Source organism: Aspergillus tubingensis (assembly GCF_013340325.1).
Source record: "Aspergillus tubingensis WU-2223L DNA, scaffold_9, whole genome shotgun sequence".
Taxonomy (NCBI): Eukaryota; Fungi; Ascomycota; class Eurotiomycetes; order Eurotiales; family Aspergillaceae; genus Aspergillus; species Aspergillus tubingensis.
Genome location: NW_023336283.1, coordinates 1311739 through 1324108, shown reverse-complemented (window position 1 = coordinate 1324108; position 12370 = coordinate 1311739). Strand labels below are relative to the sequence as shown.

Here is a 12370-nt window from a genome sequence, read left to right as displayed (position 1 = left end):
GGTTCTGCCGCACACACAGACCTTCCTGCCTGTTAGTGCCACCAGCCCCAAAAAAAACTGCCGAGATGGCCCGTCTCCGTCACAGTCCATTGGTTCTTTGGGGGACAGTTCGCCACACGGATCGACCACGCTTGCAGCCTGTGGCCACTGCAGGCGGTGAGCGCTAGTATCCTACCCGGTTTGCCTGCCTTGGCTTTTGGTTCTGGATCCGGTCCGATGCCTGGCTTCACTTCCCTCCAATCATCGGCCCGATTGGCGCTTTCAGCAAACTCAATGCCAACCGTTATCGGAAAGTGTACTTTTTTCGGCCTTTCGGTGGGATGCCGTTGGTTGAGTACCTTCTGGAACAAAGAATTTAGCATCTTACAGCTACTGCGTTGAACCTTCTTTTTCCGCTGTATACTCTGTAGACTGTATGCAATATCTGCTCAAGCTCCTTGTTTTATTTTACCTTAAAATCCCCGCATCATGTGGCTATTCCGTTCCTGCATTATTGGCGTTTCTGGACGGGTTCCTCGCATTAATGAACAAGTTGACAACCTAACCATCTATCTACCATGTAGAATATTCAATGTCGTCTCATTAATTCTCTCATTATGTGATATTCTATCCAAACTAAAATGAGGTACCATACATATTTTGTGTGGTCCGCAATTGCCTTAAGCACGGAGAAAATGAGGACATATCATTATATATATTTGCACACCGCTCTAATATAGTATCTTCCATTTACCTTAAATCCATGTCTCAGCCCTATCGGAATTCCCAGGACACATACCTCCGCTTCTGTGGATATATGAAATACGGATTATTATGATGCTAGCATTTGCTCTCGACTTGTGACTATGAGGCCCATTTTGCATTCTATTTGTGTCCTGCAGCATTCGGATCAAGCACATGGAGAGTCAATGTCAAGGCACGTGGTTGTGCGTTCTCCAAGTTCATTTGATTTAAGTGCGCACTCTGTGATTCAATCTCCAGACTCCCTGTTTAATGTCCGATATTCTACGCAAAGCGACAAGCTGGCAGCATCCCTTTCATAGAAGCGCCGCCCTTCCCCAACCTCCTTGAAGTAGCTGCAGATTCACACTAAGGCTCTAAACTGACTGTAAACAGTTTCCTCGGGCGAGTTTCTTCGATTTTCCCTTGATTCGCAAATCCGCGCCTTGGCCATAGCTGAGAAAAGGCCTTATGTCACTCATCGCGCCCCGTCCGAGAGATTAACGTGTCATATGTCGTTTACTGCCGCGTGATGACTGACGCGTGGGTCCTGAGCACGTTGGCTCGAACATTTAGACATCTCCCGATGGCTTTATTGGAAGCTGAAGATTTCATGTCCCGCGTTCCCGACAAGCCCTTCTGCCTTTCGCCGGGACACTAAACACTTCATTTGGTGGCTGCCCATGGTTAACAGAGATGGTAAGGCATTTAAGACGAGTCCGAGGAGCTGGTGATACGACAGCTTTCCTCACGGCACAATCCACTTTGCATGTTATGCTACTTTCTGAAATACTTTGCCGCCTTGCTCGAGGTTTCGGGCATTACGGATATTGGGGTAGACTATTATCTTGGTCTGGGGTCGAGATCTTCGAGATTCCTGCATCAATACTAAGACTCGTTTTATCGGCTGAGATAAGTCCTCTGTTACATGCCCAGAATTCACCAATTGCTACTGGTGCCTCTGGAAAGCCGGCATTGACTTGAAGGCAAGGTATCAAAACAATGAGTAATGGGGAGAAAGAATGACTTGCGCGAGGATCCAGACTTCGCAAAAGATTCGCGATTTCTCCCTAAATGAGTCGTAATTGGGTCAGATTGAGAATGAAGCCTACATGTCTGTATCAAAAACACCTACAAATCAGGCTACTTGCGAGATACAGTACACGTCGGCATAAGTGAGCGACGGCCTACATCCATAGGCTTTGGAAGTCAAGTCAAGGCTGTCATCTTTATTTAGCAGTTGAAAGTTCTTCTTATCTGATGTTAGCATCTGGCGGAAATATAGTTTATCTGGCCATGATGTGTAGCGTTTTATTGAACCGTAAATTGCTTGGCCAAAGGTGATGAGTAGGCAAGTCGAGAAATATGTCCGAATTGTTCTAACCTATCTTTCTAGATTGCACAGGAGTGGAATCTGGCTCTCGTTCCTTGAGTGACAGCTGTTCGCACCCCTCTTGAGCACAGATCCGCGATCGGGCACAAACTACGGGCGGATGATCCCCGGGGAGTGGGGCTGGACACGACGATGCCTAGTACTACTGATGCTGGCACTTTGCCCTTTCTTCCCTTACGAGTTCCGAGTACTCCGTGCAGCAAATTTGGACATATACACTGGACATCATGAAAAAGGTTGCGTTGGCTGAACTGGATTAACAGCATGTTCGAGGACGATTTGACAACTCCTGTCCCTCGTCAGCCCCGATTTTGGGCCAACAAACATTTAGCGCCATGGATGGCTCCGCAGCTGCAAACCTCTCGCCTTGTCAATCTGATTGGGTCTCTGGGCTGCATGAGCTGAGCTCGCCTGCGACCTGGCTAACACTAAGTAGCAGGCAAGACTCCTTCTTTTCCTTCTTATCTGCGTTCTTTTCGCTTCGCCATGGTCTACGCGATTTGAGCTAAACGATCTTAGCCAGCTGAGTCTCCTCGCCAAACAAGCCGCCAAGCTACATGACCCTTTCTCCCATGGGACTCTTAAACTGTTTCAAGATCTTTACGTCGAAAAGGGGAAGTTCGAGAGCGAAAGGAGTGAAGGACAGTCCTACTGGAGGACCTTCTTCCTCTGCTACCGCACCAGCCACCTTCCCTAATGCCCATCCCGTACCGAGACCTTGCAAGATTTCGTCAATTCCCCAGATTCCGAGACTTACCTCCGAGTCTCTGTCAAATGATGCTGACAAGAAGACCAACCCCAATGACCCTGACAGCCTTCCATTGACGGCGAAGAAGGATGCGGGAGCGAACGACGCGTCTTACGAGAGAGAGGATTCACTTACGCCAACGGTCCCTGCCAATAAATCCCCCGAAGACTTGTGGCAAAAGAGCTTTGAGTCCCTGTCACCAGAGGAGCAAGAACAGCTCAAAGAGCTCATGGTGACACCGGCTGAGTTCCGGTCAAATGAGGAGCCAACATCATCTACCATTACAGGTACAGATGTTCGGACAATAATCGAGATGACTCGGGAAAGGCAGAAGCAATGGAATGATCGAACCTACAAAATCAAGATCCATGGCCACACGATCATCCCTCGGGAGTACACTGGGCGGATTATTGATTGTCTTACCACAGTTGGGGACATCGGCGTTCAATTCCTGCCCCAGCCCGCGAGCATAGTCTGGCCCTTGGTTAAAGGTATTTTGCAGGTATGTTCCAAGCACAAGTCTTCTCGCAGTAATCCTTTGGCTGATGAATTCAGGTGCCGACCAATGCAGACGCGGAAACTGCAGCTGCAGCCATGACGGCCGATATCCTCGTCCGGAATATCAGCTGCGGAAGCGCATACGAGGAGATTTATCGAGGGAAGGTGGACCTTGAGCTATGGGAAATGCTTCAGTCCGCTCTTGTCAATCTCTATGTCGCAGCATTGAAGCTTCTCATATTCGCTTCCAAGCGATTCAAAGAGCATACCGCCTCTCACCTGGTTGGTGCGTTCTTGAGACCGCAGACAGGGCAAGACCACGTTACAAATCTGAAAAATCGTTTTGCCGAGCTGCTTGAAATCGTCCAACATTGTCAGAATGAGATAACTGGCCAAATGAGTGAAAATATCAATGATATCCTCAAAGTACTGGAAAAGTTCCGTGGGTTTGATTCATTCGTCGTGAAAAGCTTCAATGCCCTCTTTGAGCAGATGGATGAATGGCGAGTGTCAGATATTCTCACCTGGATTTCACCACACAAGCCATTTGACCGTCATAACCCCAAGAAGAAAGACCGAGCGGCCGATACATGCCAATGGATTCTTCATGATCCAATCTTCGAAGACTGGGAGCGGAGCATTTCACCAGAGGTTACCTGGTTGCAAGGGTCCAGTAAGTCTTCCGCTTCCAAGGGGGAAAGACAAGGGAATCGCTGAATTGACTATAACCACAGTTGGCACTGGGAAAAGCTTCTTGACGTCTATGGTCATTGATCATCTTTTGGAAACTAGAGAGCCTAATGAGGGACTGGCTTTCTACTATTGTGAACGTAGAGGACAGAGCTTTCAGTTATCAGGTGATGTGATCAGGAGCCTTTTGCGCCAATTGGCATGTCCACCCGAAAAAGAGTCTCCCAGTATCAAGATTCGCAAAGATGTTCAGAGCCTCTTTGCCAAGATGAAAGATCAGGAGACCGAACCAGATATTGAAACCTGCACACAGTACCTGCGTCAGTCAGTGGACCAGTATAGCCGAATCACAGTTGTCCTCGATGCTCTTGATGAATGTGACAAGGAGTCAAGACATGAGCTTTTCAAGATCATCAGTTTGTTGTTGACTCAATCGGAGTATTCAGTAAGAGTGTTTGTCTCTGCTCGTCCGGAGCCGGATATTATGGCCTGCTTTGAAGGATTCCCCGTTATATATACCGACAATCCGGGCGTTGAAAAGGATATCAGAAGCTTTATTAGAAATAGGATTACCTATCTTTGGGACAACAAGTGGACGAGTATCTCAAAGGAAGTTCAAACAGAAACGATCGATACACTCACAGAAAAGAGCAACGGAATGTAAGCTTCGCTGTTGTATTCAAGCTAACCGTGCCTCCTCGGACGGGCAAATACTGATCCACGAAACAGGTTCCAGTGGGTGAATTTGCAAATTGAACAACTCAAGGACTGTAATATTGACAGTGCTGTTCGAGAACGCCTTGCAATTATGCCGAAGGAGCTATCAGATGCTTATAAGGAAATCTATGACCGGATATCCAGAGTCCATTCCCAGAAACAGCTCGTGGATCGTGCTTTCAAGTGGGTGATGTGTTCATACTCGCCTGTGAGCCCAGAGTACATTGTGACAGCTATTCGATTTCTCGGAGATCACAATGCGCCAGAAAAAGAGATTAGCATCAAAGCGCTACTAGGTCTTTGTCAAAATTTGCTTGTAATCGACGAGTCCACAGGCTATCTGAGATTTCCACATGCTTCTGTAGTGGAATTCATCGAGAGGGAATTGTGGGACACGCGAGAGGCGGACTGTTATGCTGCCAAGGCTTGCCTGCAGTCTCTTATGGTCGCGCATGGTGAAGCGGAAGATGATACAACCTACACCACCGAAAGAACAGCCAGGGCACTTGTAGCCGCTGATGATCAGGTATCAACTGATGAGCAGGTGTCAACCGATGATTCCAGTACACACCTCACGAACCACTTCCACATGTATTGTCGGTATCATTGGATGCACCATGCTCAACGCTATGAGACCATGGTGTCAAATCCGGAAGTCTTTGATAATGGGCTTATCTCATTGCTCAAAAGATTTCTGAATTCACCAACACAAAGCGGACCTTTCTATCAAAGGTGGTACGACGCTGTGATGGACGACGAATTTAACTTTAATCGGAGATTGCACGAATTGAAATATGTAGGCAGGTTTTTAGAGACCTACATGATGATCTCAGAAGACCTCTCCCCACCGACTCTTCCAATACTTGCTATGTGCTCATTTGGCCTCGATGCAATACTTCTTGATTGGTGGAAAAGCGCTGGGGCACTGTATAACACTCTGAAGAATTCAAAAGATGAAAGCCTTCTGATCTTAGCTGCGAAGAATAACCATCTTCCGATTTGCCAGAGGCTTGTGAAAAATGGTGCACTTATTGATTATGAGGGTGATGGGGGCAATGCTCTATACTTGGCGGCGGAAAATGGTCATAGGGATATTGTGGAATTCCTGGTACAAAACGAAGCCTCTGTTAATCACGTTAATCGCTACCACGGAACTGCTCTGACAGCTGCCGTGTCTTATGGCCACCTTGATATAGCACGACTATTATTAGAGAAAGGGGCAGGGGCAGGGATCAATTTCCGTGGAGAATCCGGTGAAACCCCGCTGGTGGCTGCAGCTTCTCTACGTAGTCCTGAAGCCATTCAGTTCCTGCTTGACGAAGGGGCTGATAGCAACCAGCTTGGGGAATACCATAGAACCCCTCTTACTGCTGCTGCCTTCTATGGTAATATTGAAGCGGTCCAGCTACTACTGAACAAAGGGGCGGATGTTAATCAACTCGGGGGAGACAAGATTGGAAGCCCTCTCGCAGCTGCAGCATACGCCGGTCGGCTTGAACTAATGCAACTTCTAATTGCGAATGGAGCGATAATCAATTTACCCGGAGGGTCCATTGGATGCCCTCTTGCCGCTGCTGCGGCTGGTGGTGAGCTTGAGGCTGCCAGGTTTCTGCTGGACAAGGGAGCAACTGTCAACGAGCCGGCGGGAGAAGATGGAAATAGTTTTGCAACTGCAGCTAGTTCCGGCCATCTTGAAGTGGTTCAGCTCCTAGTTGAGTATGGAGCGGTTATAAATCAACTTGGAGGGTGCTATGGATCCCCTCTTGCCGCTGCAGCGGCTGGTGGTAAGCTTGAGGTTGCCCGATTTCTGGTCTCCAAGGGTGCAAACGTCAATTTGGTGCTTCCAGGAAGTCATGGAAGCGCCCTTGCAGTTGCTGCATATTATGAGCGGCTTGAGTTTGTTCGGTTCCTAATTGAAAATGGAGCGGATACCAACATGCCGCTCGGCCAGTGCGGAAGTGCCCTTGCTATAGCCGCAACTTGTGGCCATTTTGAAGTGGTCCGACTTCTGGTAGATAAAGGAGCGATGGTTGATCTGCCTCTCGAGAATGGGCTCGTGGGAAGTGAACTTGCTGGTGCTGCCTGTGCAGAAAATGTCAAAATTATGGAGTACCTTATCAGCAAAGGAGCAACAATTGATAGGGCTCTCTCAGGATTCTTCGAAAGTGCCCTGGCCGCTGCAGCATATGGAGCAAAAATTGACAGCGTCCGACTCCTGATCGACAAGGGCGCAAGTGTCCATCTTCAGCTGGAGACTGGATCACTGGGAAGTGCGCTTGCAGCAGCAGCCGCATCAGGAAGCGTTGAGATTGTTATGTTTCTCATTGAACAGGGGGCTGGTGTCAACCAGGCCTTGGTAACTGGAAAGCATAAAACCGCATTGAATGCAGCTTCATATTGGGGCCAGGTTGAATGTGTGAAGGCTCTACTTGATGCGGGAGCCATTGTGGACTCTGCTTTAGATGATTTCAGTCCCGAGAACCCCGTCGAGACACCTCTGAATGAGGTCGAAGAGTGTGATTTGGAGGTATTAGAGGATTTTTTGTATTCATTTCCGTGGGGGGAAAGAGACGAGTCTGAAATGGCGGATGATAAGCAGGAGGTAATGAGCATCCTGAAGAACCACGCCAAGACACATTCTTAGCAAAAGGTGTGTGACTTGATGGGATGCATCGACTGTGGGGGTTGAGTCCTGCCTACGTCCAAGCTGTATCTAGAGTACAGTAGTCTTATCACATGGTGCATTTAGAGCTATATTGAAGATGTAGCTGCCCATGCAGTGCCAATCAGTAGTCCGTAATTTGAGTGCAGTTCAGACCTAACCCTAATAAGTTATTCCAGCTAAGGCTTGGCTTTGGTCCTGAAATAATCTCGGAACATCCCAAAGGTTCTTGTATGCCCTGTAGTGCTGCTGTGGGCGCAGTTATTCTCCGAGCGAGTGACTCAAAAGTACCTGCATGCCGTAGGCAAGAGTTAAGCACTGCACTATACATAAACGTGCAGGTAAACTCGAACTCAAACTGTGTGTCTAGATTAATTTACTACACTCTATTATCTACGATAATTTGTCACCCGTTGTCTCGAACATTGACTTCATAAAGTAGTACTTAATCCTCAGTCCTCTCTATTATATACTACCACTATACGCAGCATTAGTGTCATCATATCATAAAACCAAAAAGCCTGTCTACTCCAACCCTTCCCAACCTAATAAAACACCGCAGCATACACCACCTGCATCATAAGAAATTCCAACGAATACTGCTCCAATATATCAGGCACAAGATCAAGCCAAGCAGGTTTAAACCTGCAGGCGATCGTCGCATTGCAAAATTCCCAGTATTCGGGGAACCACCCAGCACCCTCCCAATCCAGTAATGTAATCTTAAACTCCGGACATCCGTCACGAACTCCGAGCCTCTCGACCATGATATTCTTCGGCTGAAGGTCACCGTGGGTGAAAACCGGACGGTGGCCGGTCAGAGTCCGTTCAATCATGGGTCGCAATAAGCGAATGTACTGTTCTGATTCGATCTGGCGGAGTCTCTCGATGATGGCAGAATTAAAGCCCTCTTGGCTTGTGAAGGGTCCAGAGATTTTCGGATCATCATTGACAGTCCAGAATACTCCATCAAGGTAGGGTTGGCGGTTCACCATACCGAAGTACCCAGGGGCAGGTATACTCCGTAGCTTTGTGATTGCGTCCTTGATCAACTTGCATATCGTGGCCTTTTCGCTCGGTTCAAGCGATGGCAGCAGTGCCTCAAGGGTGTCGCCAGGGACATGGTCCATGATAATATAGGTTTTCTTATTCCCGGGGTCCTTAAATGCTGCATGGACTTTTGGAACTGGTACTTGGTTGTTTTCGAGGAACTTCATGGTTTCAGCCTCGATGAGAGGTACGCCGTAGCCTGATTTTACTGCGAAGCGCTCCCCCACGCGGAAAACTTGGTCGTATGCATCGGACATGCTTAGGCGCTCTGTTGCTGCCTCGATCTCGGGGACGGTTGGCAGGCGGAGGGTCTCAGGGGCTGTTTTATTTGACATGTTTGTCTACTTGTATTTTGCGGTATATTGTGCTTTTAGGAATACAGATCTATGGCACAGGGGTAGGTGTAAGCAAAGGAAAGTCGCCGTTTTGTTTATGTTGAGTTTGTGGTGAACAGCTGAATTGGAGGGGAAACGACAGGTACCAGAAAATCGACCAGTCAGATTAAGAGAGACCCTGATCCGTGATTAGTAGCACAAACACGTGACAAGATGCTATAGTACCTTCAAATGTACTATTTTAGAAGTTTCCTAATGATCTCTAACAATCACTGGTTTCTTACTTAGGAAGCATCCCAAAATGTGATACTTTGGAGCTTACCTAATGTCAGATATTGAACAAGCTGTGGCACATTTATATTTGAACATACTTAGTAGTGCACTGATAATCCCGGACTGTCCCTTTATATGTTCTTTACTCGTCTGGAGTCGAGAAGGTCCAGCTGGAATGTTAGCTGGCGGCCTCGTTCACGTTATCCACACACGCTGAACCCGGATAGTGACCTCACTCGCAGGCATTGCACATTCCACATCGCCTGATTTGTCTGTTGTCTATATTAATTAACCTAGTGTGTCCTAGGGAGTCGGAGATGGATCCGAAAAGGGGAAAGAGCAAGCACAAGGCTTAGGTATCCAAGGCTAACTTGTTACTCACTAGTGGGTTATGAAGAAATTGACACTATTTAGACCAGGGCCACAGGGCTCATGTCTCCTGCGAGCGAAACCAGAACGCACTGATTTACACAGCGAAGAACTCTTCAGTAATGGCGACTCTTACCAATGACGGGGAGGGATCGCTTCAAGTGCCTGGGTTCGGCTCCATTCCCTTGGATTTTCAGCTCCCGCCAGAGGCTCGCTTTGCGCATGGGTTGTTGGACTACCGCCACACACCTCGGTTGACCAAGCGGGAGATGGCCATGCTTCGTCTCATGCAACAGGTCACAGAGAAACCTGGATGGGATTCTGCCGTACTGGATCCAGATGAGATGCAGATCGCGCAATGGTACCGCGAGGCCACAGAAGGACCGGATGGTCACTTGATCAGCACCGCTGTATGGGAATGGTGCCTGGCGGAACTGCGCGATAAAGCAGAAACGTGGCGAGAAACAGGCCGCATCCTAGTCTTTGACAGTTCCTCGGCTGTGTGTCTTGCCGATGTGTGTCTGTCAGATCAAGGGTCCCTGTCCTGGTCTTTGAAAGAAGGGGTCCAAGCGGAGATAGACCGACTGGTGGCCCCACACCCGCAGCCCAGACCCTACATTCAATATAATCGCTTAGTGGATCCATTTTTATATCCCCTTGTCTACAATCAGTCTCGAGTCCTGGTTCTTGGGGGACGGACCTCCCTTGACAATTATCTCTGGGGTTCGGCCGAAGAACCCGCTGGAGAGCTACCTCCTCATCCCATGGGTCTTCCCCAAGACCGGCCCCATCATTTGGGTCGCAGGCCTGGTCAGGGAGGACCGGAGAGCTGCTGGTCAAACCGCTTCCAATGGCTTCCTTGTGAGGTGAAGTTCAATAACACTGACCCCCTGGATGTTCGCATTACTTCATACGTCAATAGCCTTCACCCGGGAAAACACCAGAAACTGTATAGGTATCTTGAACGCCTCATAGCAAGCTCCGTTCCTTCCTGGAATGAGATCCTATTTTACGGCAATACCCGTGGCTGTCGCCCACCACGTATCCTGACATATGGATGCGAGATTCATAACTATAGAGAAGAGCACAAATTGTTCGATGCTCTTCATTACGGGCCCCGCTGGCAGCTACAGTGTGACACCTACGAAGAGTGGGAAATACTGCGCAACACAGCTCGTGAGTACATTGAAGGCCCTGAACCACCCAAATGGAAGCAGGTGGAGCCCTTGCCTGACAAGCCCGCCAATTTGATGGATCTGCTCACTCCCGATCAATGGGATGTTCCTACCCACGTTTGTCGGGTCGCTGAATTCAAACGCACTCGTCGAGCTTGGTTCAATCACCCAGAACCCGGCGTCTCGTATTCGTATGAGCAGTGGAAGCAAGGTGAATTTACAGGTCGTACAATCCACGCGCAGCGAGTTAGCAAGTACCCGGATCCGCTACACCATGACCGCAAGCCTATTCATTTAGAGAAACAGTTTCAAGATAAGGGTTTGCAGGTTGTAGTGGAAATTACCCGCATCGAAATACACCCCGATAATCCCATCTATAACGGAGAGAGGCATTTCCACACTGAGGGGCTCCGCAACGACCGGATAGCAGCCACCAGTCTGTATGTTGTGGAGTGCAAGAATCTCACCCAAGTCCGCTTGGCCTTTGAACACGAAGACAAAATCCACGCCTCAGAGCTCCAGTGTCAGGTGCCTAAAGCACTTGGCGCAGTTTATGATGTAAATTTCCCGGAGCGGTACGAGGAGGAGGCCCCTTGGGCACTGCACACTTTCGGGTCGGTCCCGCTCACAGAGGGCCGTCTTCTCAGCTGGCCCAATACCTATCGATCGAAGCTGGAGTCCTTCCGCTTGGTGGACCCCAGACAGCCGGGGAATCTAACCCTGATCAAACTTCGGCTCGTCGATCCACATTATCGCATCTGTTCAACGCAGAATGTTCCTCCGCAGCAACATAAGTGGTGGGCTGCTGCAGCCCGACAGGCAGCTCGGCTCGATCAACGCTTACCTCTGGAGCTGGTGTGGTCTGTAATGGATCAAGTGAGAGACTGGCCAATGTCCGCAGAAGAGGCCGAGGAGCTACGCATAAAATTGCTATTTGAGCATGAACGCGTGCGGCGGGTCATTGATTTGTGCGTGGGACGCCATCTAGCTTACGATGGAGAGAGATCACGATATTTGAGCGATCTAGTGTCCGAGGCCAGTTATGAGTCTCCTTAGACGCTGCTGTAGGGCCAGACTTAGTGTCTCTGAAATAGAAATAGGCGTCAAACGCCTGCATATCTAGCGCCGGAATTGTTTCGATTTGTTCAAGCGCACCAGACGGCGTTCAGACGGCGCCAACTATAGCGCTTACCACTATTTTCCCATTTGCAAACTAGCATTGGAAAATTTAACTTAATAAGGTAAAATGGTCCCTTTACTAGAAGAGAAAGTCATTCTACATCAAAGCAAGCGACATGCCATAGATACTGGGAGTGCGTTCCAAGCAATCTCGGCTCATACAACAATGATAACATCCCAAATCAATCTAATGTACCACAACCGTATGATATTCATTCCCGGTTATGACAAGATGATCCGACTTCAAGAACCTTCCTCTTATAATCAACTCCTTTCAGATACCCCACACCCCCCACTCAGGAGCAGAGACAAACATCCAATTGTAGTAATCAAACCCAGCAACAACTCTCGCTTTTCCTAGTGTAGTGCAATGCCGCGAAAGTCAAGTAGATAAAGCTTGTCTCAGGGATATACCCTACCACCTTTTTCCGAACTTTCGGGTGTTTCGCAGATACGGAACGGACGGATTTGCTGAATGGAAGATACTAGGGGTAATCATGTAATTGCCTGGAGGGTCGAGGAAGTAGTCATATGTACCTCTATTCAAGAGTTTATTTGTCA

The 12370-nt window shown here is 48.5% G+C and overlaps 3 protein-coding genes across 3 annotated transcripts; 2 read left to right on the top strand and 1 right to left on the bottom strand.

The window, feature by feature from the left end:
• Nucleotides 1–2685: 2685 nt before the first annotated feature.
• Nucleotides 2686–7410, top strand: AtWU_08516 (major facilitator superfamily domain, general substrate transporter; the record flags this gene model as incomplete). Its single annotated transcript, XM_035503624.1, has 4 exons — nt 2686–3363; nt 3417–4032; nt 4094–4709; nt 4779–7410. 4 exons carry the CDS (start codon nt 2686–2688, stop codon nt 7408–7410), a joined length of 4542 nt encoding a protein of 1513 aa, XP_035359517.1.
• Nucleotides 7411–7973: 563 nt separating this feature from the next.
• AtWU_08515 (aminoglycoside phosphotransferase family protein) lies at nt 7974–8813 on the bottom strand (the record flags this gene model as incomplete). Its single annotated transcript, XM_035503623.1, has 1 exon — nt 7974–8813. The coding sequence occupies one exon, from the start codon at nt 8811–8813 to the stop codon at nt 7974–7976; it is 840 nt and encodes a 279-aa protein (XP_035359516.1).
• A 764-nt stretch (nt 8814–9577) lies between these two features.
• AtWU_08514 (DUF4246 domain-containing protein) lies at nt 9578–11686 on the top strand (the record flags this gene model as incomplete). Its single annotated transcript, XM_035503622.1, has 1 exon — nt 9578–11686. One exon carries the CDS (start codon nt 9578–9580, stop codon nt 11684–11686), a length of 2109 nt encoding a protein of 702 aa, XP_035359515.1.
• Nucleotides 11687–12370: the final 684 nt, after the last annotated feature.